Source organism: Lissotriton helveticus, chromosome 9 (genome assembly GCF_964261635.1).
Source record: "Lissotriton helveticus chromosome 9, aLisHel1.1, whole genome shotgun sequence".
Classification (NCBI taxonomy): Eukaryota; Metazoa; Chordata; class Amphibia; order Caudata; family Salamandridae; genus Lissotriton; species Lissotriton helveticus.
In genome coordinates, this window is record NC_136070.1 from 354,479,774 (window position 1) to 354,507,467 (window position 27,694).

At 46.1% G+C, this 27,694-nt stretch overlaps 1 protein-coding gene across 1 annotated transcript in view; it reads right to left on the reverse strand.

The window, feature by feature from the left end:
* ASB2 (ankyrin repeat and SOCS box containing 2) overlaps positions 1-27,694 on the reverse strand; it is a 334,037-nt gene that overhangs the window by 58,780 nt on the left and 247,563 nt on the right. Inside the window, exon 7 of the mRNA XM_078660092.1 lies at positions 8,506-8,680. Coding sequence (XP_078516218.1) covers positions 8,506-8,680 — 175 coding nt within the window. The remainder of the gene's footprint in view (positions 1-8,505; positions 8,681-27,694) is intronic.

Sequence of the window (27,694 nt, forward strand, 5' to 3'; positions counted from 1 at the left end):
GAATGGCTTGGGCGGCAGGTAACAGTCATTTTAATGTAAATATTAAATTAAGCACCTTATGACTGTGAGATCGTTTAGTACCGGGGCCCACAGATCTTGATGATCCAGAAAGAATCTGGAGACCAAAAAAGTGAAAACAAGATATGAGGTCAGAATGGAGTATGTGCCGATCAAAAAGGTTAAGTTTGGGTGTGTGAGGGTGGATGTATGACATTACAACGCATGCTTTTACCACGCATGCTTTAACATCGCAGTTTTTACAACGCATACCATTACAACGCATAGCGCTTTGGGGTGCTGGATAGTGAATAGTTTAATTTACTATTCCAACTCCAGTCCCCGTGGATAGTAGGGAAGGTGTTGGATAGTAAATTAAATCTAATCCCTATCCTAGAGCGCCCCCCCAGCGCAATGCGTTGTAATGGTTTGCGTTGTAAAAGTTGCGATGTAAAAGCACTGCGTGGTAAAAGTTGCGTTGTAAAGGATGTTTCCCGTGAGGGTTGAGGACTCTTGAATGAGCTAGAACGAAAAGGCTGAAAAGATGGTTAGGGGTAGTGGAATGCGGTATGTTCCAATTATTTAGAACTTTGAATAGGGAAATATGTAAAACAGGCAAAACATATCATTTTCTGATTAGCTGGTGCTACTACAAATCTGTGTCATTAGAATATGATGCTTAGTGGTTATCAATCACATGAAGGTTCGGCAAAATTGTCTTTCATCCAGACTCACTCCTTTCCAATTACCAGGGCAATTTAGTAACTTCTATCGCCATTCTAGATTCAGAGCACTAGAGCTTAGGTCTACATCTAAACGCACAAACGCTTTATACATTTATTTAAGAAAGACAAATCCATAACTGGCATTTTTTATAGCATGTCACAGGACATTATATCTAGAGTAGGCTTGAAAATTATAGGAGGGTTATTGCCTGCATCAGCAGCACTGCTACAATGAACTCTATTGTTCCATAATGCGAAAGCGTGCATTGATGGTTTAATGGTATTGGAAATATTCTTCTTACGGGATACTTCACAACTCTAGATGTTTACTTTATCTATTGTTTTTAAGTAATCTAGGTTTCCCTGACCTTTTGTCTTGGCTTTTGGTTACTTTATCCGGCTCTTGTGTTTTCAATGCAGTTGAAGAAGGATATACTGCAGATGCTGCAGACATTCCAGCTCTTTTGTCAGGTATTTTTAAAAGTCAAGCATCACCACAATACTGTCCCTGAGGGTGGCAGTACTGTTCACCCGCCCAGCATCAAATCCCAAAGTTGAAAGAGAAATGCATTAACCTCCATTCTGACCATTGCCATCACCACTTCCAAATGCCTCAGTTTCAGTAGCTTTAGTGAAAATCTTTGGCCTCCTAGGGGAGGAAGAAACCATTGTAGGCATGGTGCCATTGCCCTCCTTTTTAGTTGCTTCACTCCAGCAGCAGCCATTCTATGTCAAAAAGTAGGATCAGCAGAGTGATCAGCAAATTTCACCTAATCTGTTTCTGCAGCTTATAGACAATATCAGGTTAATGATGGTGAGGCAAACCTGTCAATAACCAGTCAAAAAAGACAGATACCCATTACCATCAAGGTGATGGGCAAAAGGAGGATCTACTGAGTATGGCTGCAACATCACTCAACAGTCACAGCTGAAAATGTTGCAGAGACCTTGTGAGCTTTTCTCAAATCACTGCAGGAACAGAGTTGCTTGCCAACTAAACATATGTACCAGTTTCGATGACTGCATTGCAGTGACATCTCTGATAGATGAGAATGTAAACCAGTAAGCACTGGCAATCGCATAGTCTGTAATGTGTTTGCACACAGACCAATTAAATTAAATCTTGCTGACCTTGCTTGCCTTGCTGACCGGCACTGACCCTTTTTCTCATCTCAAGCCATCCTAAACAGATTAACAGCCCTCGCTTTGGTTCCTTCCACTGAAGAAGTAAAGATTCCATCACTCTAGGAAACTCTTCGTATCAACAAATGATCAGAGAGTTGCACCTGCTGTATTTTCACAAACATTTGTGGGAAATTGCACGCTCAACTAAGTTTCTTGAAAATATTGTTTTCTTTTAAAAGGCCTCAGCATTTCTGGACAGCAATATTGCAAGGAAGTTATAACCCTCGCTATCTGTCAGTTCTGACATTTATTTCTAGACCACTAGTACTTTTGTGATTCCCACTTTCACTGTCTGATCATCTTTACTGCCACTGATGACCCTTACAATTGAAGTACTTGAAGTGGAAACTAATACAACATCAAATTGAATCACGTCTGCTCTGCCCCTTTCTGTAGAATCGTCTGCATCTATTCCTTAATATCGTTCAATGAGTGCTCACCCCTGCTTATAATAGTGTTTCTTCAAGTTTACCTCATCCTGTGGTGGCTCCTCAGCTAAAGCGGAGGAGCGTCGCCCCACTGCTGTGTGAGAAGTAGTTAAAGAAAACTAAAATTATTTTAATTAGCATCTATTATCATTTCAGTTTTCCTTTCCTGGTGTGGGGTGGGGAGGGTCTTGGCTGTCAGAGTAGGGCAGGGGAGGAGTGGTTTGCCCTCTCCAAAGTGAGCAATGACACTTTGACCAGCCATGTCGGGAAGACCAAACCGTCATGCGCACTTTGCCTGTTCTGCACCCAGGCTGGATTACAGCCTGGGTGCAGAACATGCCCCAGGCTTCCATTCCCTGACTGAGCGCCGATCCACAACGCTCAGACCAATCACAGCACTGCATTGCAGCACTGTGATTGGCTAGGGCAGTCAGAATCCTGGGTGCTTCCTGTTCCTGTTTTTAGGAGCGAGAGGCGGCGGGATTGGCGAGGGGACCAAGAGGCGTTGGCCGGCCTGAAGGTAAGCATTTTTTTCCATTTGGTTTCCTTTAGAACCCTCCCCATCCGCTCCCCCACCACCCCCGATAAATAGCAGCCACCACTGACCTCATCGTGTTTCTCCCTCTGTGATCTTAGCAACAGTGTCTGACATATTATCTCAGCTCTAGCTTGCCAACACATGAATGAATGAGTGAATGAATGAGCAGCGTTGTAAAGCGCATCGTCACTCCAAGAGTGTCACGGCACTAGGAAAGTGGACATCCTGTCAACAGTAAACTCACAGTAAAGTGAACAAAAAGTTTTCAAAGCTTTCTGGAAAAAAGATTGACTCTGAGTATCACAGCTTAAATGGAAGCTTTGTTCCAGGCCAGAGAGGGTAAGAAAGAGAAAGAACAACTGCATCACCTAGAGCGTTTGAATCGAGGGACCAATGTCAGAAGAGCCACAGAGGAGCGTAATGATCTTGCTGGACAGTACTGCTTAATCCTCTACATTAAATACTGATGACCTGACTCATATAAAGCACGATGCACCAGCAATAGAGATTTAAATAAAAGTCTCTTCTTAATAGAAGGCCAATGTAGCTGGGTTAAGTAGTTGGGCATAGTGGCACGGCAAGACTGTTTAAATAAAATAATTTCTGCAGTGTTCTGGACCAATTGCAGATGCTTGATGAAAAAATTGGAGAGATCCAGATAAAGGACATTAGTGTAGGCCAGCCTAGATGTAATTAATGGGTGGACCTTAATTCTCTGGACCTTGAATGGCAGCAAATTAGGGAATTTCTGAAGCGTCCACATGCTCTAAATATATGATTCTACCACTGCCAATACTTCAATAAGGATTTGCAAAGCATCGCTAATCACCTGTGAGGGTCTCCAGGCTCGGAGAGCACTGTTGTGGGGTAGGGTTCAATTGAACAGCCAGGTCTTGAGTCCTTTCTTGAATTCCAGCATAGAGGATAAGGTTTGGAAGTGGAGTGGGCAGTCGTCCCAGGACTTTGCGGCAGGGTAGGAGAGGGAGCGTCCTCCACTGTTGCTGCTGCAGATGCGGGGGTGAGCGAGAAAGAGGGAGGTGGAGGGAAGATGTAAGTTCAAGCAGTGGTTAATGTATGCAGGTCCTTGGTTGTGTATGGCTTTGAAGCTCTGAATCAGCATCTTGAACTGAGGATGTGTGAGGTGATTCTTACATAGAGTGCATTGCCGTAGTCCAGTCGGCTGGTGACAAGGGCTTGGGTGACGGTCCGTCTGGTGTCGATGGGGAGCCACTGAAGATCTTATTGTGCATGTGAAGGGTGAGCAAACAGGCAGATGAGACTGCATTGATCTGTCTTTTCATGGTGAGCTTACTGTCCAGGGTGGTGACAAATTTGTGGGGGTGGTCCGTCAGAGTGGGTCAGGGTCCTAGTCCTGGAGGCCATCATTTGTCATTCCATAAGGAGGTGTTCTTCCCGAAGGTCAGCACTTCTTTCTTGTTTGTGTTGAGTTCTATGAAGTTGTCTTTCATCCAGTCTATGACGCTCATCATGCATCTACAGAAGTTGGTCCTTGTGGCGGAGAGGGTCTTCTGATAGAGAGAGGATGATGTGGGTGTCGTCGGCATAGGAAATGTTCAGTCCGTGGGTTCTGGTGACATTGGCCAAGTGAGTCATGTAGGTGTTGAACAGAGTAGGTCTGAGGGACGAACCATGAGGGATGCTGCACATGATATTCCTCTGTTCTGAGGAGAAGGGAAGAAGGCATATTCTCTGGTTTCTTCCGATGAGGAAGGAGGCAATCCATTTGAGGGCATCTCGTTGGATTCCAATGTGATGTTGCCTTTTGATGAGGGTGTTATGTGATACTGTGTTGAACACTGTTGAGAGGCCAAGGAGGATCAGGGCAGTTGATTTTTCCTGGTAAAAGAGGGATCTGATGTCATCTGTGACTGTAATCGGGCGGTTTTGGTGCTGTGGTTGATGCGGGATCTGGAATCGAAAGTGCCCAAAAGGTTGTTGTTCTCCAGGTGTTCTGTGAGTTGGTGGTTGATGCCCTTCTCAGGGACTTTGGTTGGAAAGGGCAGCAGAGAGATGGAGCAGTAGCTCTTGGGTTCATTGGGCTTGGCGGATGTTTTCTTGAGTAGGGGTCTGACATCTGCATGTTTCCATTCTTTGGGGAAGGTAGCCGTGGTGATGGATGTGTTGCAGATGGCGGTGAGCTCTTTGCTGATCTTCTTGCTCCTGAGGTTAAAGATGTGGTGCGGACAGGAGTCTGTGGGTGCTTTCGAGTGGACGGAGATCATGAAGGCTGTGGTGTCTTGAGGGGTGAGCTGGTTCCAGGTGGGGAGCAGGTGGTTGTGTTTTTTTCTTTGTGGGGGCAAAAAGTCTGAGTGTATCGGTGGTGGTGAGTTGGGGTTCGGAGTTTCTGTAGATGGTGGAGAACTTGTCCTGGAAGAAGTCTGCCAGGCTGTTACTGAGTTCCCGGGAAGGAGTGACAATATTTTCAGTGGCTGAGGGGTTGAAGAACTCTCTGATGATGTTGAAGGGTTATTTGCTGTGATTGGAATTGCTTTGATTCGCTCAGCTAGGACACTCCTTTTTGTCTCTTTCAGGAGATGGTGGTATTGGTTGAGGGGCTGTCTAGAATTTTCTCAGTAGATGGGCTCGTTCATAGTGCTCCATTTCCTTTTGAGTTGTTTGCAGTTGCATTTCACTGTTCTACGTTCCGTGGTGTGCCTGCTGGCTTGTTTGGAGGCTCTCTTGAGTTTGGTGAGTTTAACAGGGGCAACTCCCTCGGTGCAGTCAGTGAACAAATTGGGAAAGTTCTTGACAGCCTGTTCTAGGTTTGGTTGTGGTGTGTGTGGGCGGCAGGTGTTGAGGTTGTCGGTCCAGTGGGTCTCTGAAACTTTTTTCTAGCTGTGCTGGGCAGCTTGGGGAGGTGCTGGGGTATTCCGAGATTGTGAGGGGGATGATGGCGTTGTCTATCCAGATGAGCGCGGTGACATGGCTATACTTGACTCTGTTGTTGGCGATGACGATGGGGTTGAGTTTGTGTCCTGTGATGAGTGTGGGGTTAGTGACAAGTTGGGTGAAGCCGATGTTACTCATGCTCTCGAGGAGGTTGGCGGTTTTGGTATTGTTGCGGTGATCAAGGTAAAAATTGAGATTACTGAGAAAGACATAGTGTTTGGAGTCAATGGCGAGTGATGTGATAAATTCCGGAATGACATTGCAGAAACTGGGACGAGGTCCTGGGGTCCTGTAGGCAAGGCTGCCTCTGATGGTGGTTTTGTCGTTGGTTCGGAGTTGGAAGTTAAGGTGTTACTAGATTGGGGTGAAATCATCTGAGGGGTGGGGCAGTGGTGGTACCCTTGTATCCTTGTTTGTTGATGCAGTCTTGGTGTGCTATCTTGCAGCCATGGGCATCGCTGAGGCAATGTCTGGTGCAGATGTGGGTTTGAACCAGGTCTCTGTGAGGAAGGTGACATCGGGGTGAGGAAGGTGATGGTGAACCAGATTTTTTTGGCATGCTTGCAGAGCGATCGTGCGTGGAGCAGGAGACAGTGGTGAAGGTCTGGGGTGGTTGCGTTAGGCATGGTTGTGGTCACGGTGCAGGGGAGACAGTAATGTTAACAAATAGCAGAATGGAACAAGTACATAGCGAGGATAGGCAACGCGCGAACTGCAAGGGGAAGCTGGCATGGGAACCTCTTTGTGTCATGTTTGAGATTGAAAGGAGAGTTGGTGATCTCCCAGATTCCTTGCGACCAAAAAAGGAGGAGGTGGAGGTAGTGTGGCTGGACAGCAGTTATCAGGACCAAACAGAAGGATTTAATTTTATTCAAAATCCACTGCAGATTATTGGCCCACATCCAGTTTGACACTGCACTCACAAATTCTTTTAAGAAAACGAATGCTTTGAAATCACTAGAGAATTCTTTTTTTACTGTATAGCCTTTGATCATTGAAATGCCATCATACTTGTGCTTTCCATTTATGAATCAGGTATATGACTTTTAGTGTGAAACTCTTTTTTTGCTAGACAACAGCATCCTCAGCATGATATTGATGAATTGATTCATTTTGGTATTGCCATGAAAATAGATGACTAGAACCAGCACGCCTTCTTCACTGTTGACTTCAGGAATTTAAACCTCTGTCATCTTTTGGACCACAATATATGGTGGATGTCTTCGGTACACCCACCCTTCCTGATGTGCAAACTTGATCTCCAACACCAGTCTCTGAAATGAACTCGCCTACTCCCCAAGCATGAATTAGCAGTTTCCACAAACCCTAAATAAATATACAAGGAGGCTGATACATTGCAATTGTGTGAGAAATATTCTTATGTTTTCAATATCAGACTACTGGGTTTAGCATACAACTCTTTTCCACCTTTCAATATGCATTGGAGCTCAACTTATATTTTGTTAAGGGTCATGAGGTGTAGAATTGCCTTGACAGGACTGCCCTCATAAAATTTCTGTTACGCTAGCATTTTCTGGTATAATTTTGTGTATTTTCTGCTACACTTGTACACAAAATCCCCGACTTTATGCAATTATGCTACATCGCTTAGTTATGTTGCATTTGCAACAAAATTTAGAGTTGACGCGCGGTTGCAACTCAAATGAGGGGGGGGTGTTTGCAGCACTTGTGGAAATACTTTGCACAACAACGCATTTCACACTAAAATATAGAGCCAGTTTTTGTATTTTGCATAATTGCACTTAATTTTTGTGGAATTTCGCATAAATACACAAAAGCAATTTAGGCTAATTTCCACAAACCACTTCTTATGATGCGCACACAAACTGAATGGAAGTCTCCTTGAGCGAAGACCATGTGGTACCCTTTAGTTGTGAAAAGAACCACACGACTTGGTAGAACTAGAACTCTCTTTCTCTTTTTGGTGATACTCAGAGTCTCCTGTGCTACAGGAGATTGATCTTCTCTTCTTTGGCAAATATGTTGAATACTTTTTAGGCTTCTGAGGCATTTACGTGACCAAATTACTCACCAACAATATGCTAATATGAAGGTGGCTCCAAGGAGTTGAAAGAATCCCTCTACCCTGTGAGACCGGCCATGAGGGAATCATGCTCAAACTCTATAGACGAAATGCATGGTGTGGCCCCCGTTTGTATGTTTAAATCCTCAGAAATGCTAGGTGAGCAATGATCTTTCCAGACAGTAAAATATTTCTAAACCAACTCATGGCCTCTTTCAAGTGCTACACAGAGCCTGGGTTTAGACACAATCAGGTTTTGAATCCAAATCCAGATTAAGAATTGTGTGAAATCACCTCACTGTCAGAAATTTCCCTACGTAAATTGGTTCAGGTATGTCCTGAAAACAAATTGAGAGTGGAAACTTAACTTGGGAAAAAATGCTATTTCGTGTGCAGTAATACCACTTCTGCGTGTCACTCTTCATGCTGACCTGTCAAACTCGAATTCAGTTGAAAATTCATCCTAGGGAAAAGACACAGGGGCAGTGACAGATTTTGCGGGGACAAATTTAACACACGGTATTCCTACAGGTCCTTAAATGAGAGCTTCAGTCTATATTCTAACAGTTATGATATGTTACGCTAAACCTTCTCTAAAATGTTGACTCTCCTGCCAAGAATAAACTCAACAATCTTCTGCCCTGCAAGCCTCCTACCCAGCCCTTAAATAAAACTTACTCATCATTGTCTCTCCTTTTTGCTGCGATGTGTAGAGGTAACAAGCCCTTCTTGTCTGCTTTGTTTGCATCAGCACCTTGGGCCAAAAGAAACTCCACCACCTCTTCGTGACCATTCTTTGCTGCTTCAAACAAGGCTGATGCGTTGTCACTGGCTTGAGCATTGATGTCAGCATCTAGGACCAAACAAAAATGTAATTTTTTTGCATGACTGTTTTCAACTTATTCTGTCCTTTTCTTTATAGGAATTATTTTACATCTGTTCCAAAGCCAACGGTACAATTAAAGATACAAGTAGTCTATTCAACGGTGGAAAAAAATATACATGAGGACTGCATTTAATATACTTAGGATTTCCTGTTTTCAGTTTCTATTTTTGGTAAATACTGGTGTTTTTTACCAGTGTTTTCAAGTGATTTCAATACCTTAAAAGAACAGTGTTCATCAGTGGATACACATTTTCGCGCATTTAAAAACAATAGAAACAGTATTTATCCGGTGCTTATGGAATGATTTGCTTTTATTATTGCCTGCTTTCTGCAATGATAGTGCATGGTATATAGACAGTGTATGTACAGTGTATACAAGGTCGAAATACATTTTTACAAATCAAACTTTTTGTAGTACACCAGACAATACTTCTTCAGTAAGTATTTGGTCATGCATGCTTGCTCTTTTCTTCCCATGTAAACTTGTATCTGTGAAAAGGCCCTCTCCACATTGGCACTTGAGACGGGCACTGCCAAAACAACCAGTACACAATTTGCTAACGCTGGCCACTGACATAGCTTTCCATGCAATGCTGGTGCACTTGAAGATTGTGATTCTCTGGGCAGAGTCTGCAAAATATACTTTCAGATTTATTGAAGTGGCAAAAAAGAACCAGCATTTTTTAAACTAAGGAGTAAACTCCCCTTTACGGAAGGGATCTAGAACTTGTGAAGAGTACCACATGAGGTTTCATTGACTTTAAATGCCATGGTTGGTGAAGGGACATTTCTATGCATCATTGAAAGCCATTTCTTATACATTGTAAAATAAAAGTTCTGGAATTGCTCCTCAACATTGCTTTGCTTACCAAGTGGCAGGCACTCTAACATGGAACATGTTGCAGTGCCAAAGTCACTAAAGGTGTCGCCCAGGCTGCTCTCAAGGATATTTTCACATCTACACCAATTATGCTGAACACTTGGTAGATAAGGGTATTTTCAACTCTATTTTGTTTGATTATATCCACTACAGTGGTTATGTTTTCCTGTAAAAATCTAAGAATAGGGTAGAGTGTACTTCTTTTCACATCACTATCAATATGCGACCAAAGAGCCTCACATTTCGTGCCTTTGGCATCATCAATCAGCAAAAGTTCTGTAAACGGTTGCCAGATGGATAATATAGCATTCACAGCCTCTAGGACTGGGAACTATCAGCCAAGTGACACAGTTGGGATGACTCTTTCTTTGATGCCACACATAGCCCAAAATGAGAAATATTCGCATTTTAGTTCTCGCGCATGATAAAACAGTGTACCAGAATGGACTAAAAAGTCAATATCATTCTACATTAACTCTGATGATTATAAAGATGTTTTCAGCATACCATCTAACAAGTGGCAAGGATTTCTTACAGGGAAACACTTCAGCTCAGGTATCGATTTTGACAGGTCATCACATAACGTTTTCATATACGTACGTAGCTGAATCACTGTAAATATAAACAATATTGCTCCAATCTTTGTTGAACTTGGAAAGAATCACTATCCCAGATGCTTGGTGATAGCACTCTTTTCACATACACCTGTCACTACACCATGCATTGAATTTTTAAAGCCTGGTGTATTTGGCAATTCACTTACTATCAATACTGACTCACTAGAAAAGGGGCTGATGTATCAATGGTTTTTTCCCATTCTCTGTGGTTAAATGTGATGGCCCATATTGGGAAAGAGTCTTATGAAACCAGCTATTTTACCTATCAGTGGAAGAATCAAACACAGCCAAAATATCAAATATGATTTTGATATTTTCTGATTCTCTACAATTTATAAAATAATTAAACAAGACCTAAAACATGTTTCTAAACCGTGCATCCTTAGACCAAAGACCACAAAACTGAAAAAAGCAAAAGGAAAAAGAAACAATATTTTAGTTCAAGTTCAAGTTCAGGGATTTGTATAGCGCACTACTCACCCAGAGGGTCTCAAGGCGCTTGGGGAAGGGTATAATCATTTGTCGAATATCCAAGTTTTAAGACCTTTCCTGAAGGCGATGTGATTTTGAGTAAGGCGGAGGTGAGTGGGGAGTGAGTTCCAGGTCTTGGCGGCAAGGAAGGAGAAGGATCTGCCACCCATGGTAGATTTTCGGATGCGTGGGACTATGGCAAGGGCTTGATTGGACGATCTTAGTTGGCGGGTGGGCTTGTAGAAGGACAGGCGAGTGTTGAGGCATTTGGGACCTAGATTGTAGAGGGCCTTGTGTGCGTGGGTGAGAAGGCGGAATGTAATTCTTTTGTTGACGGGAAGCCAGTGGAGGTCTTTTAGGTGTTCGGTGATGTGATCTTGGCGAGGGATGTCCAATATGAGTCTCGCTGATGCGTTTTGGATACGTTGGAGTTTTTTCTGTAATTTTGCTGTGATTCCGGCGTAAAGTGTGTTGCCGTAATCGAGTCGACTTGTGACCAGTGCGTGGGTGACAGTCTTTCTTGTATCCAGGGGGATCCAGCGGAAGATCTTTTTGAGAGTGCGAAGTATGTTGAAGCAAGAGGATGAGACTGCGTTGACTTGTCTGGACATCGAGAGAGAGGAGTCTAGGATGAAGCCAAGGTTACGTGCGTTGTCTGTGGGTGTGGGTGCTGTGCCCAGAGCGGAAGGCCACCAAGAGTCGTCCCAGGCAGTGGGGGAAGATCCTAGGATGAGCACCTCTGTTTTGTCTGAGTTGAGCTTTAGGCGGCTATGATTCATCCATTCGGCTACATCTTTCATGCCTTCGTGAAGATTGGTTTTGGCGGTGTTGGGGTCTTTGGTGAGGGAAAGGATAAGCTGGGTGTCGTCGGCGTAAGAGATGATGTTGAGGTTGTGTTGACGCGCGATGGAAGCGAGTGGACTCATGTAAACGTTGAAGAGGGTGGGACTGAGTGAAGATCCTTGTGGTACGCCACAGATGACTTCGGTGGCTTCAGAGTGGAAAGGGGGAAGTCGGACTCTTTAGGTTCTGCCGGCGAGGAATGAGGTGATCCAGTTCAAGGCTTTTCCTTGTATTTCAATGTTGCTGAGGCGTTGTATAAGGGTACTGTGGCAGACTGTGTCGAAAGCGGCGGAGAGGTCGAGTAGAATGAGGGCCACTGTTTCACCGTTGTCCAGTAGAGTTCGGATGTCGTCAGTAGCTGCAATTAGGGAAGTTTCGGTGCTGTGTTTGGCTCAAAATCCGGATTGGGATGGGTCTAGGGAGTTGTTGGATTCAAGGAAGGCGGCGAGCTGGCTGTTGACGGCTTTTTCAATGACTTTGGCCGGGAATTTGAGGAGGGAGATGGGCCGGTAGTTTTTAAGTTCAGAGGGGTCTGCTGTGGGTTTCTTCAGGAGGGCGCTGAGCTCGGCGTGTTTCCAGCTTTCCGGAAAGGTGGCAGAGTTGAATGAGCAGTTGATGACATCACGGAGATGGGGTGCGATGATGGAGTCTGCTTTGTTGAAGATGTGGTGGGGGCAGGGGTCAGTTGGCGAGCCAGAGTGGATTGAGTTCATTAGGCGGATGGTTTCTTCAGTGGTGATTGGGTTCCAGGCGTTAAGGATGTTTGTTGGCGGGGTTGGATCAGAGGGGGGTGGGGAGGGATGAATGCTGGGAGTGTTCTCGAAGCTGTTGTGGATGTCGGCAATTTTGTTGTAGAAGAAGGAGGATAACGCGTTGCAGAGGTCTTGGGAAGGAGTAATGTCGTTGGATGCTGCGGTGGGGTTGGTGAATTCTTTAACGATGTTGAAGAGTTCCTTGCTGTTGTAAGAGTTGTTGTCGAGACGATCCTTGAATGCTGATTTCTTGGCGGATCGGATCAGTTGGTGGTGTATTCGGGTGGCTGTCTTAAGGGTGGCCATGTTGTCTGTGGTCGGGTTTTATCTCCATGTTTTCTCCAGGGTGCGGCATAGCTTCTTGGATTTTTTAAGGTCATCGTTGAACCAGGGAGCCTTTTTGTTGGTTGATTTGATCTGGTGTATTTTCAGGGGTGCTAATTCGTCAGCGCTATGGGTGATCCATTGCTTGAGATTGGTGGCTGCTTGGTTTGGGTCCAATGAGAGGGTGGGAGGGTTTTGATTGAGTGATGTGAGGAGTTGGTCGGAGGTGATTTTATTCCAGTTTCTCCGAGGAATGGGTTGTGGGCGGTTGTGGTTTAGAGTGGTTTTGTAGCTGAAGTTGACACAGCTGTGGTCCGTCCAGTGGAGGGCTGTGGTGTGGTTGAAGGAGATGTGCTTGCTGGAGGTGAAGATAGGGTCGAGCGTGTGACCGGCTGCGTGGGTGGGGACGTCAACGAGTTGTTTGAGTCCGAGATTGGCCAAGTTGTACAGAAGGGAGGTGGTGTTGCTGTCGTGTTTGTTTTCAAGGTGGTAGTTGAAGTCGCCTAAAAGAATGTAGTTATCGGAGGCGAGGGCATGTGGGCTGATGAAGTCCGTGATGTCATCGCTGAATTGAGTGCGGGTGCCTGGGGGCCTGTAGATGAGGGTGCCTCTAAGTGTGGTCCTGGGGTCTGTGTGGATTTGAAAGTGGAGATGTTCTGCGGATGTAAGATTATCATCGGTGCTGGTCGTGACTTTGATGGTGTTCTTATGGACGATGGCGATGCCTCCTCCTGTTTGGTTGGTGCGGTCTTTACGGGTAATCTTGTAGCCGCCCGGTATGGCTATGGCGATGTCGGGTGCTGAGGATGTGTTCATCCATGTTTCTGTAAGGAAGGCGATGTCAGGTGAAGCAGTGTCGAGTAGGTCCCAGAGTTCCGTAGCGTGTCTGTGGACCGAGCGGGTGTTGATCAGGATGCACTTCAGGTGATTAGCGTCGGGGCGGCGTGTGGCGGAGGAGGGTTTGGTGAGGGTCCTGAAGTGACATCCCTAAACAACAAAGCTCAAGAAGAATAATGTTAGCCCAGTCTTTCTTTCTACTACCTTGTATAACACAGTTACATTTTATTGACCTCTTCAGGAAGAAATAAAAATGACTCTTTCACTCTCCTTTTCCTTTCTTTTAATGGCAAATAGCTTGTGGTTGTGCAGGTGTTTTTTCAGTGTTTTCTGTTTACACTGGTGAGGGCTATTTCCCTTTCGGTGAATTTTTATCAGTTATTATAGGTTTAAACCTAAAACAGGACAGCCTAAATATACTTAACTTTAAAATGCAGATTGGAAGAGTAAATGTCACAGGAGCTCTTGTCATTGTGTACAAAGGCTGCTTTTCATCTGGAGCAAGTTGAGTTCACATTTACAAACCATCAGCTGAACACACAGTGGCATATTCTCAAGGAACTATTGCCACGTTATCTGCACTTTATCGCATCTGAGGTTGCGATAAAACTAATGCCCCATTCACAAGTTGGTGATAACAGCCAATATCACCAGTGTACCTGTGATAGCAGCCGCAAAAAACATCGCTACAGATGACCTCGGCAACCATCGTAAATGAGATGCAGAGTAGGCGTTCCTGTGTCAAAAATCACGACAATACCACTCCACAACATTCTCAACGACCAGCCAGATCGGCGATAAGATCTGAAAACAGGCGATAAGGCGCGTTAGTAGCAGGAATTTAACACCTGCTCTTACCTCGGACGACAGCCTGCACCAGAAAAGGGAGCCCAGGCCTGAGCCACACCTGAAGAACAACAGATGACATGGAGCAACTGGTCATGCAGCCCGGACACCCAAGAGGGCCACAACACACACTGCCACCACCCCCAGGAACCCCCGGATCCCCACCGCCCCCCCCCCAAGACCAACACTGAGGCAGCGCAGACTTAGACAGCGACCTTCAGAAAACGCACCAACTTCACAGACCCAACACCAAAGAATGTAATTGCCCACTACAGGCTCAAATGGACAAGCATCCTCCGCATCCTGACCACCATTGCCAAGAGGCTGATGGTACCAACACAGCGGACAACCAACATCCCACCTCAGACAAAGCTGCTGGCTGTGCTGCACGTGTTGTTCTCTGGTACTTTGCAAACAACTGCCAGAGTCGGAGTAGTCTCACAGCCAGCCAAATCCAAGTTCCTCACAACAGTCATGGATAAAATCATCAGCTTGGTACCCCACTATCTATACTTCCCCCACACTGTGCAGGAACCGCTGGAGACCAAGCAAGGCATCTATGCCATAGCTGCGCCCCGCAAGTGTTAGGGGCAATTGACTGCACACGTGTCATACTTGGGCCCCTTGACGACACAGCACACAATAACTGCAACAGAAAGAACATGTATTCCATCAATGTTCAGGCAATAGTGGACCACCGGGGAATCTCCACCAACGACAACTAAAACCACCCAGGCTGTGTGCATGATTCCTACATCTACCAACAGTCCATCATCAACCAGCGCTACCAGGATGGCACCTAAGGAAATGCACTGCTCGTTGGCAAGTACCAAATGAACACACCACACACCTCAACTCCACAATCATGCAACTCACTACACTGGGAATGCACATGTTATAAAACTCACATACTACATGCCAAACAACATGCCCACACACCAGACACGACAGCACAACTTCCTGTGGGAACCTGGACCAGCTATGTACATAAGCCATCAACGGCATTGCACCTCAGCCACTAGATAGCAGATTGTGGGAAGAGGTGGGGACCAGGCACGTGCGAAGGAGGTAAGTGACCGATGAAAGAGAATGTACACTATGCCAAGTGTGCCGTAGGTGTGCTGAACAGACTGCAGTATGCAGACCACACACATATCCATGTCGACATACACCACTGGTGTTTGGGGTGTAGTGGACAGTGGACGCTACCATGTCACCCCAGCCGGTGGGGAAGTTTGCAGAAATGTAGCTTGTTACGCCCCCCCTGTTAGCATGAGCAGAGTGGGCTGGCCCGGCGGCCAGCGTAGGGGTGTGAATAAAAAGCACGTAGCTCTGGGCATGGTTCTCTTCCGGAATAAAGCAAAACCAAAGGGGATGATGGACAGAGTGTTGAAAATTGCAAGCACTCACCCCCAGTCAACTGATCTGGGTTAAATCCATCATCATTCTTTAGCTCACTCCGCCACCCCAGTTCAGACATGGCCATATGCAAATCAGTCTGAACCTGTGCCTCATGGGAACAGTCCAGCCCGAACTGCCAAGCCATGTCTTCCCTGGACCAGAAACAAGCATCCTGGGGCCAGTTTCTCGCTAATCAGCCATCATCAGCCAGGCTAGCTTGAATCCAGTGGCAAAGTGAGCAAGGGACCCACGTCTGGGCATACCCTGTCAACTTAGGGGGAACAAAGCAAAACCAAAGGGGATGATGGATGGAGTGTTGAACATTGAAAGCACTCACCCCCAGTCAACTGATCTGGATTTAATCCATCATCATTCTTTAGCTCACTCTACCACCCCAGTTCAGACATGGCCATATGCAAATCAGGCTGACCCTGTGCCTCATGGGAACAGTCCAGCCCGAACTGCCAAGTCATGTCTTCCCTCCACCGGAAACAAGCATCCTGGGACCATTTTCTGGCTAATCAGCTGTCATCAGCCAGGCTAGCTTGAATCCAGTGGCAAAGTGAGCAAGGGAACCACGTCTGGACCTACCCTGCCAACTTAGGAGGAACAAAGCCAAACCAAAGGAGATGATGGACGGAGTGTTGAACATTGCAAGCACTCAGCCCCAGTCAACTGATCTGGGTTTAATCCATCATCATTCTTTAGCTCACTCCGCCACTCCAGTTCAGACATGGCCATCTGCAAATCAGTCTGACCCTGTGCCTCATGGGAACAGTCCAGCCCAAACTGCCAAGCCGTGTCTTCCCTGGACCAGAAACAAGCATCCTGGGACCAGTTTCTGGCTAATCAGCCGTCATCAGCCAGGCTAGCTTGAATCCAGTGGCAAAGTGAGCAAGGGACCCACGTCTGCGCATACCCTGCCAAATTAGGGCAAACAAAACAAAACCAAAGGGGATGATGGACAGAGTGTTGAACATTGCAAGCACTTACACTCAGTCAACTGATCTGGATTTAATCCATCATTATTCTTTAGCTCACTCCGCCATCCCAGTTCAGACATGGCCATATGCAAGTCAGTCTGACCCTGTGCCTCATGGGAAAAGTCCAGCCCGAACTAGCAAGCCATGTCTTCCCTGGACTGGAAACAAGCATCCTGGGACCAGTTTCTGGCTAATCACCCATCATCAGCCAGGCTAGCTTGAATCCAGTGGCAAAGTGAGCAAGGGACCCACGTCTGGGAATACCCTGCCAACTTAGGGCGAACAAAGCAAAACCAAAGGGGTTGATGGATGGAGTATTGAACATTGCAAGCACTCACCCCCAGTCAACTGATCTGGGTTTAATCCATCATCATTCTTTAGCTCACACCACCACCCCAGTTCAGACATGGCCATATGCAAATCAGTTTGACCCTGTGCCTCATGGAAACAGTCTAGCCCGAATTGCCAAGCCATGTCTTCCCTGGACCGGAAACAAGCATCCTGGGACCAGTTTACGGCTAATCAGTCGTCATCAGCCAGGCTAGCTTGAATCCAATGGCAAAGTGAGCAAGGGACCCACGTCTGGGCATACCCTGCCAAATTAGGGCAAACAAAGCAAAACCAAAGGGGATGATGGATGGAGTGTTGAACATTGCAAGCACTTACACCCAGTCAACTGATCTGGATTTAATCCATCATCATGCTTTAGCTCACTCCGCCATCCCAGTTCAGACATGGCCATATGCAAATCAGTCTGACCCTGTGCCTCATGGGAACAGTCCAGCCCGAACTGCAAAGCCATGTCTTCCCTAGACCGGAAACAAGCATCCTGGGACCAGTTTCTGGCTAATCAGCCGTCATCAGCCAGGCTAGCTTGAATCCAGTGGCAAAGTGAGCAGGGGACCCACATCTGGGCATACCCTGCCAACTTAGGGCAAACAAAGCAAAACCAAAGGGGATGATGGACGGTGTGTTGAACATTGCTAGCACTCACCCCCAGTCAACTGATCTGGGTTTACTCCATCATCATTCTTTAGTTTACTCCGCCACCCCAGTTCAGACATGGCCATATGCAAATCAGTCTGACCCTGTGTTTCATGGGAACAGTCCAGCCTGAACTGCCAAATCATGTCTTCCCTGGACCAGAAAAAAAGATCATGGGGCCAGTTTCTGGCTAATCAGCCGTCATCAGCCAGGCTAGCTTGAATCCAGTGGCAAAGTGAGCAAGGGACCCACGACTAGGCATACCCTGTCAACTTAGGGCGAACAAAGTAAAACCAAAGGGGATGATGGACGGGATGTTGAACATTGCAAGCACTCACCCCCAGTCAACTGATCTGGGTTTAATCCATCATCATTCTTTAGCTCACTCCGCCACCCCAGTTCAGACATGGCCATATGCAAATCAGTCTGACCCTGTGCCTCATGGGAACAGTCCAGCCGAACTACCAAGCCATGTTTTACCTAGACCGGAAACAAGCATCCTGGGACAAGTTTCTGGCTAATCAGGAGTCATCAGCCAGGCTAGCTTGAATCCAGTGCCAAAGTGAGCAAGGGACCTACGTCTGGGCATACCCTGCCAACTTAGGGAAAACAAGGCAAAACCAAAGGGGATGATGGACGGAGTGTTGAACATTGCAAGCACTCACCCTCAGTCAACTGATCTGGGTTTAATCCATCATCATTCTTTAGCTCACTCCGCCTCCCCAGTTCAGACATGGCCATATGCATATCAGTCTGACCCTGTGCCTCATGGGAACAGTCCAGCCCGAACTGCCAAGCCATGTCTTCCCTGGACCGGAAACAAGCATCCTGGCTATGCCAGGGCTGTGCCCCTCACCCTGCCACGAGTGTTGCCTGCGATCCTGTGTGCCTGCTGCACCCTAGGCCGCTGGTCCCCGAACTCATCTTGCCCGACCCTGTGCACCCAGGCCTCACTGCTCACCTACCGACAATGGTGTGTGTCGAAAAGGGCCCACCACGTGCAGGTGCAGGCTCCAAGCCGAGGCCTGCAACCCTGGCAACCTACTACGGCCATCACGGCCTCCGTGAGCAAGGCCTGCAGTACTCCTTTCTCCTTGACGTACTCTACCTGCATACACAGCGGACTAGTAGGTCACACATTTGGAACTGAGTTTTGATTTTCCAAATGGCAGAGTACATATCATTGCACGCAAGAAGAGGTGTAAGAGGACGACACGTTTCAGTCATGAGGACAAAAGGATCATCGTTACAGAGGTGATTGAACACTACCGACAACTGCCCTGGTGACACTAACTGTGCATCGCGAGCCAACGACACGTGGCTCTGGGCCATTGCTGACCACTGCCTCCGGACTACACTGCAGTCGAGTAGGACACACATTTGGAACTGAGTCTTGATCATGCATTGGCCGAGTACGCATGGCAATGCAGACTTCAAATCACTATACTCCCTTTGATGTGGTGCCACCGACTCTGTGCATAGCATTACAACCACACGTGTCTGCGGCCCCTTGCTGACAACGCCTTCAGCCCACACTGTGGTCGAGTAGGTCACAGAGTTGGAACAGAGTCTTGATTTAGCAATGGCCGAGTTCACATCATTGTACCTGCATCATCGCAGACTGCATCCCCTCTCAGCCCCAGTGCCACTAAGTCTGTTCCCCGACATTCATGGACACTCTCTGTTTGAACTTTAGTGGCGTCTGAGTCTATGGACTGGGGGTTTTCTTCATCCTCATTTAGCGGGTAATGACAAGGCTGTAGCTTTCCACTCCTCCATTTGCCGCTTCCGGATGGCGTCTGCCTTCTGCATCATGCCCTGCAGGACATCTTCCACTGTCCCCCACAACCCTCCGCCACAGTAACGTCGAACATCGATGAGGACCTGCTCAGTCCGCATCGCCCTACCTCAGTGCAGCACAAGTCACCATCCCGTGGTGGTGTGTCTGAGCCGGCCACAGTGCATCTGGGGCCACTAACTCTGTGCAACTGAAGTCATGGACCCTATCTGATAGAATATTGGATGGCCTCTGTGACAATGGCCTTATCGTCATCGACGCCATGTGTATGTGGCCCTGCACTGTCCGCTCCCTCTGGCCTACACTGCGGTCCACCAGGGCTCACACATCAAATCGAGTCCTGACCAGCCTGGACGTCGCATCACCGCAGGAGGCACGTGCCACCACCGCCAGGTCCACTTCCAACTGCCAGAGTCGAAACAGTCGTACTGGCAGACTAACGGAGTTGCTCACACCTGTCGTGGATGTCATCATCTGCCTGATACCCTGCTCAGCACTCCAGGTGCCACTAACTCCTTTTGGCATTCTGACACCAGGCTTCTGAATGCAATGTGTGCCTCGGTGGAGTGTTGGGAGTCAGCCGTGATGGCGGGTACTTCACGCTGTATGGTCTGTGCAGGGGCTAGGGTCTCCTCAATGTAGCTTGGCTGCCCTGCTCCTGGGTGTGGGTTGCCTAAAATATCCATGAGCTGTTGTAGTGCGTCGGTGTCGAAGGTGTGGTGGTCGTCTCCAGCATCACTGATGAGTTGTCTCGTCTGCTATGCTGGAGGTGTTGTTTTTCCCTCTGCAATGTGAAGGGGAGATGCATGTTGACATTGTGTTGACATGTATGTTGGTGCATTGTTCTTGTTGACATGCAGACTGTATGAGATTGTACATTGTGACTGTTTGGGAGGTGCTGGCAATTTGATGCGGGATAGTGACTGTTTGGGAGGTGCTGGCAATTTGATGCGGGATAGTGGACATTTAGACTACGTGACGGATGTGAGGTTGTACACCTACATTTCAATCTCACAGTTTCCTGCTCTGTTAGATGTGATTGGCCTGTTTTTGCACATGAGCGGACCCAGTTGTGTCCCCTGTTCTGCAGTGTCGCCATTGCACTTTGTACCACATTGTTGTGGGATGTGCTGTGATTGCTAGGTGTGTGTGCTGCAGTGTACCACGGGGATCAGGGACATGATCCTGGGTCATTGTGGGTGTGCAGTGTGCTACACATCGTTGTGCATGTGTGCCATTCTGCCCATCTCCCCCGTCTACCCAGTCCCTGGTCGTTACTCACCCTGTTGATGTTGTGTCAGGTCCTATCGAGCTGTGTCCGTACTCCCAACTCCTTGCACTGTCTCCACACTGATGACTGTGGCCTCCATTTCCTTCAGCTCCTCCTGTGGTGCAGGACTCCCACCTCCTGTCGCCGTTGCTGGCTTCCTGTTGGCAGTGGGTTTGTGCTTGGTTTTGCTTTTCACATCAAGCCAGCGCCTATTGGCCTCCTCCACTGACCTCCTCAACACTCCGACTGCATTCATGTTAGTCTAATTGTGGGTCAGTTGATGGTAGTTTACTGTCACCTCCGTGACGCTGATCTGGTTTTGCTGCGGACTGCACCCCGTCTTCCTCTTCCTCTTCTCCTTGGCCTATCCCGACCCTGAGGTTCCTTGCTGGTGGTCTGTGGGGCTTGTGGGGTTCGCGTTGGCGTCTGCAATCCGTTCGGGTGCATCCATGATGCTACACAGTTTGAATTGTTTTTGGTGTGTTCTTTTTGTTGCTTTTATAGTGCACTTTTCCACCTGACGCGTGGGATTTGCAGGCCTGTTGCCGGTTTTCACTGCTTTTTATATAGCGATTAGCCTCATCATAACTTTTTTGCGTTGGTGTTTTGCATTTTTGCGGCAATGTGTTGACTTTTTCCCGGACATTTGAAGCGTTGTCGTGGGCATATCACATAGTACCTCCGTGTTGTGAATACTGAGTTAACACGGCGTTGTTTTCCCGCGATAGACTCCGATATGAAGAGTTGCGTTAAGCTTATTTTGCAGTAATTATCACACGTTCTTGAGAATATCCCCCACACTGTACAATGCCCTACAGAGCAACCTAACAATGAATAACTATTTCTTCCTGCACCCTTAAACAAATCCTACCTCTAAAGCGCCCACCCACTCTACACATGAAAAATGAGCTCCAATGTAACCTCTTGTTTTTCAGCCCTAGGGCCACAACCTAACTCCCAGTTCACTTTTCCTTTTGCTTCTCCCACTACTCATCCCATTTCCCTTAACCTGTTAATCAAATCACATTTGTTGAGTCATCACATAGCTACCATAAAAACCTATCCCATGAGGTATTCTTTATTACCACAAACCCTTGTCAATCTTGTTCCAGCCCCAGTCCTCTAGAACTTTAAACAGTTTTTCTATATACATCCACTTGCCCATTACGCAAAATATTGTAGACCATAGTGTCTAAAAAAGGACTGGTCAGTTGCATGCAATGCACATATGTCTAATTATTTCAATCCCCTTTGTTTGACAATAGCTTGTCACCTCCCTGTTGACTTCGTCCTTGCCCCGCTGATTGCTTATATGTTCCGGTCTCCTATATGCACTCATTCAAGTTGTCATTGGATACAAAACAGGGACACCTTGCCATACCTTACTCTCACTATCCCCAAGTCTCGTACCAGTTCATTTTCTCTGCGGTGAGGAAGAACTACATCTGGCCATGGCCACTTGTCCCTCAGTTCCCAGGCGGTGGGCATCAGCACCTTCTCGGATGTCAAAACTTTCCTCATCACACTTGATAAATGTACTAATCTATCTTTTTTCAGAGTTGTGCTGTTTTCTGTACACGCGATAACCACTGGTAGTAGACTGGCTCCTTCTAACCTTCAAGTTCAAAATAACTCTGACTGCAAATTTCATGCCGACAGGCAAAAGGATGCCCAAATCAAACAAAGTTGCTTCACAAAAAAACAAAATGCTAACAGGTAGATTCATCAATGTCCTGTTTTGCGAGTCCTTAATAGCGATTATTAAGGAATCGCTATTGAAGACTCGCAAAACGGGATTCATGTAGAAATCGCAATAAAAATTGCGATTCCTACAGCTTCCTTATTTGCGATTAGCAAATTGCTAATCGCAAATAAGGAATAACTCAATCCTTATTTGCGATTAGCAATTTGCTAATCGCAAATAAGGATGCGATTTCAAGGGTGCCAGGGGTGTCCAAAGGACACCCTGTAGCACCCCTGAAATGTAAATGTAGCCTGATGTTGCGCACACACATGTCCAAAGGACATGTGTGTGTGTAACATACAACTTAGAAAAATGCACTAAAGTGCATTTTTCTAAGTTTTCGCTATTTACCACGAAGTCAGACTTTGCGGTAAATAGCGGCCAGAAATTGCGAATTCGCTATTTTTAAATGGATCATGAATAGCATTTAAGGAATCTCAAATTGAGATTCCTTAAATGCGATCGCAATTTGAAAAATCGCAATTATTTGCGATTTTTCAAATTGCGAGTGCATTAACCATTGATGAATCTCAAATGCCATTTTTGCGGGCGCAAACGGACGAATTTTGCGGTTCACACCGTTTGCGCTCGCAAAAATGTTTGATGAATCTACCTGTAAGTCTTTATCACCCCTGATCAAACAATCGCTCTTTCTTTGTCACTGGAAATTTAAACTGCTGGAAAGGAGTCAAGGGTTTCAATGAACACGTGACAAACGTGTTGATTGCAAACAAATAAAAGTACATTTAATTCCAAAGGCGCCTCTGGGAGTATGGCTGGTAACAGCTTTATATTAACTGTTCTCAGAGGGTCTTCGTAGGAAAATGATACGTGGATATTTTCACTGAGTTTGTCCTCTTGTCCTTTTGTTAGTAGTGAAAATAATTGGGCTTGAAGTGAGTATTCCTAATTAATCAATTTCCCTGGATGAATCACCCGTGCATAGTAAAGAAATGCATTGAAATAAAGACCATCAATCCCCTACTTTGCATGACTTCACTGCAAACTCCAAAGAAGCCATAATTGAGCTCAGAAGATGAGGATCTATGCTGAGTGTCCACTTCCCGAAAGAAGAGAGTAGAATTACTAGAGTATGCGCCATTAACTGTCTGGCCAGTGTTTCCTTACAGAAAGAGCAAAACAGAAGGGGCGGCTCCTCCGCTAAGGAGCAGAACCTTCACCGCACTGAACAGGTCAGAAAGAAAAAAAAAAGAACTCATTGTTAATATCATTTGATTTTTCTGTCCTTGTTCAGCTGGGTAGGGGTGGTTCTGCTCTGCTCGCAGGGTAGGGGAGGAGTGGTGTGCCAACTCCAAGTGCGCATGAAGCTCTGGCTGGTAGTCTCATGCCGGCCAAACCATCATGTGCACTTTGCATGTTCTCCATCAAGGCTGCATTACAACCTGGGTGGAGAACATGTCCAGGCTCCCATTCCCTGGCTGAGGGCCGAACCACGGCGCTCACACTAATCACAATGCTGCAATGCAGCGTTGTGATTGGTAATGCGGAGCCTGGGAGCTGGGTGCTTCCTGCCATAGAGTGCTGGAAGCGGGCGAAGACGAGCGAGGGGCGGCGGCGGTACACAGGTAGGTGTTTCAGGTTTTTTTCATTCCCTTCCCCCTACCCCTTGCAACATGCCTCCAGACCGCCGTTAAATACCAGCCGCCACTGCAAAACAGCGCCGGTTCTACTTTAAGGCAAATGTAGGCAGCTGCTTCACGTTTTGACCACCGACAGCCACACGAGAATTACAGGCTCAAAGTTCCCTCATTGTTATGAAAGAATGAGAGCATGAATGGAAAACTATCATTTCACCTGTGGCTCTGACAATCCATGCACTAGGATTGTCTGGAAGGAGCATTACAGAAGCAGGTACCATAAGGTCCATAATCACACTATTTAAGAGGTGACACCATGGTGTGTGTGTGTGTGTGTGTTTTTTTTTCAGTTTAATTCTGATACTCTCATTTGTTTTTTCAAATAACTTAATTCGACACTCTCATTTTGTTCTACATCGCAGCCTTTGACCACTGTCATCTTGCTTCACATATCAGAACCCTCAAATTTTAGACCAAGTTGTATACTAAATCCATTTTTTGAACCATTTTCTACTCAGTGGCATTTGGAGTAAGCATAGAAAAAACGGGCGGCTGGTGAAATTTGAAAGTGGTGGGTGTAATCCAAGGACGATATTTGGGGATAGCCAGGGGTCGCAGCTGCGACCTGTAGCTTGCTCTTGCTAATTCTACCCCTTCTTTTGTAAACCCTGTCCTCAGATGAGGCAAACGTTTTGCCCCTTCCGAGGACAGGGGTCACAAAGGAAGTGGCAGGAGTAGCAGGGAGAAAATTAGAGGTCGCAGCTGCGACCCCTGACTGCCCACAAATGACGTCCACGGTGAGTAACTTTCCAGATATAAGTTAAACGAAAAACATGCACATATTTACATTATTCTGCTTCTGTTACTCGCATCTGTGCTTAGATTTGCCATTAGGCCTTAAAAACAGCACTCAGCTGGACTTTCATGTTCACGTTTGCATGTGAGTGCGTACTTTCATTTAAAGTAGACAAATGAAGCAACTATAAAACATCAATCAACTGGTGGTGTCATTGTTGCTGGAGTCATGGGTGGGCTACATTTACTGAATTAGCAATGCGTGATAAAGGCACTAGCTCATTCCATGGAGATAGAGGCTTGTATTAAAGTTAAATAATTGATGATAAATAATACTAGCCAGTGCTTAATTTGTTAAAACAAAATCTGTGCAGGTGCCTAAATTGTTTATTAAGCAGCTGACACCCAAATCTACCACTGACACCGCCCACTTCCGTCTCTGGCACTTACCACTTGCACCCCTGGCACTGCTCAAATATGGATTGAAGTGAAAGAGCAATCCCAGGTGAAGGTAGTTTTGAGGAGGAGAGGGGTTCAACTCCTTCAAATCTTTTGAAAACAATGTCAAATAATGCATTTTACAGTCCGATTGTAAATTCACTTTGCTAAAATGTTATAGGACTTGAGGTGAAGTTGTCTAGTCTTATGCCACATTGTGTAAACCTCCAATGGGTATCTTACTCTGTCCCCTATCAGAACGTACAGGGGCACGCTGTCCAGGGTGCACTAAATTGTATCTGTCTGTGCTCTGAACGTCTGCAGCAGGGGAGTGTAGGTGTGTGGTGGTTTTATTATGGACTGCTTCTCTTACAGAAGTTGCATTCTCACACACAGCTCTTCTAAAGCATCTCAATCGTCATCTGCAATCTTGTTATTCTTATTGACATTCACACACTACCTCAGGTTTCACCAGCAGCTCCCTAGAGATTCAATACTCTCTGTAACATAAAGCTGTCCTGATGATCTGCTAAGTTGCCACAAGCAATCTGTGTGACATAATGGAATTTAATTCACAGATCCACACCCAGCTCTTCTTCTGTATCTAAAGGCTGACCAGTGGCACAGTGTTGAGGCCTCTGCCTCATTTCAGTCCTGATCTTCTGGTACTGCAGAAATGCAGTCTTAGCAAATGAACAGGTGGAGTAAAATGGGCATAGTTAAATGATGACATACAATGTTCAATACACTGTAAAACAAGGGAGTAGCCAGAAAATTAAATACCCCTCACTTTGAACCAAAGCTACTCCTCAGAAGAGCTTGCATTCTTTCACTGAGACATCCTTCCTTTCAATTACCCACCTCCACTTCCAACCATCGATGCAACCATCCATCCATCTATCCTTTCACTCATCCAGCCCTCCTTTCACTCCATCCATCCATCCATCCATCCATCCTCCCTCTCACTCTACCCATCCATCCTCCCTTACCCTCATTCATCCATCCTTTCACTCATCCATCCACTCTTTGACCCATCGATTCATTTATCCATTTATCCATACCCTTCTGCTTATCCATCCATGCTTTCACTCACTCATCCATTTCAGTCATCCATTCATGAATCCTTTCAGCTATCCATATACTCTCCCTTTCACTTATACATCCATTCTTTTACTCATTGATCGTTACATCCATTATTTCATTTATCCACCCTTTCAACCTATCTATCTATCTATCTATCTATCTATCTATCTATATCTATCTATCTATCTATCTATCTATCTATCTATCTATCTATCTATCTATCTATCTATCTATCTATCTATCCTTTCACTCATCCATTCTTCCTTTCAATCCATCCATCCATCCACCCTCTCACTCTAGCCATCGATCCTCCCTTTCCCTGATCCATCCATCCTTTCACTCATCCATCCACCCTTCAACCCATCTATACACTTATCCATCCATCCATCCATCCATTTACTCTTCCATCCATGGTTTCACACACTCATCCATGCACCCTTTCACACATCCATCCATGAATCCTTTCACCTTTTCACTCATCCATCGGTCCACCCTTTCATTCAGCTATCAACCTACTCTCCCTTTCACTTATTTATCCATTGTTATATCCATTACTTCATGTATTCATCCATCCACCCTTTCAACCCATCCATCCATACAGCCTTTCACTTATCCATCTATCCATGTAGTTTTTTTACTCATCATCCATCCTTTCACTTACTCATCCATACATCCTTTCTCGCATCATCCATCCTCCCTTTCATTCATCCATCCAGTCACCATTTCACTCATCTATCCATCCATCTACCCATTCACTCGCCCATCCATCCAGCCACCATTTCACTCACATATACATCCATCTATCCTTCCACTCACTCACCCTCCCACCATCACTTGGCCATAGCTCAGCCATGTTGATTAGACTTACAGCTATTGTTATACTGAATTCTAATTTTAATTGTAATCATGTTACTCTGTACGTGACACCCGCACAGTGAACGTGTTTGTGGTGAGAGACTAAGGGAATCTCGACATTCTGTACAGGATACGAAGGTAGATTTCCCAACCACATACATGCCCAGCGGCCTGTGAAAAGTAAAGCATGAGAATTCAGCAAGCATATTGAAAGGCGGCAGCTCCATACAGTGAGACTGAACAACAGCTCCATTGACACGGCAGCGCTTTGTCCATCTGCTCCCTATCTGAATATCTGTCCAGTAACAACAGGTTCAGCTTGCCATGCGCGCCTCTAAAGAGTGTGCCAGAAAAGCAAGACAACCTGCTTGCTATTCAATCCTTCTGAAGCATAAAAGAAACCGAAACAGAGAATGCCGGACTCCTCCTCCAGCCTGCCACTTAACATTGCAAAGCAAACCA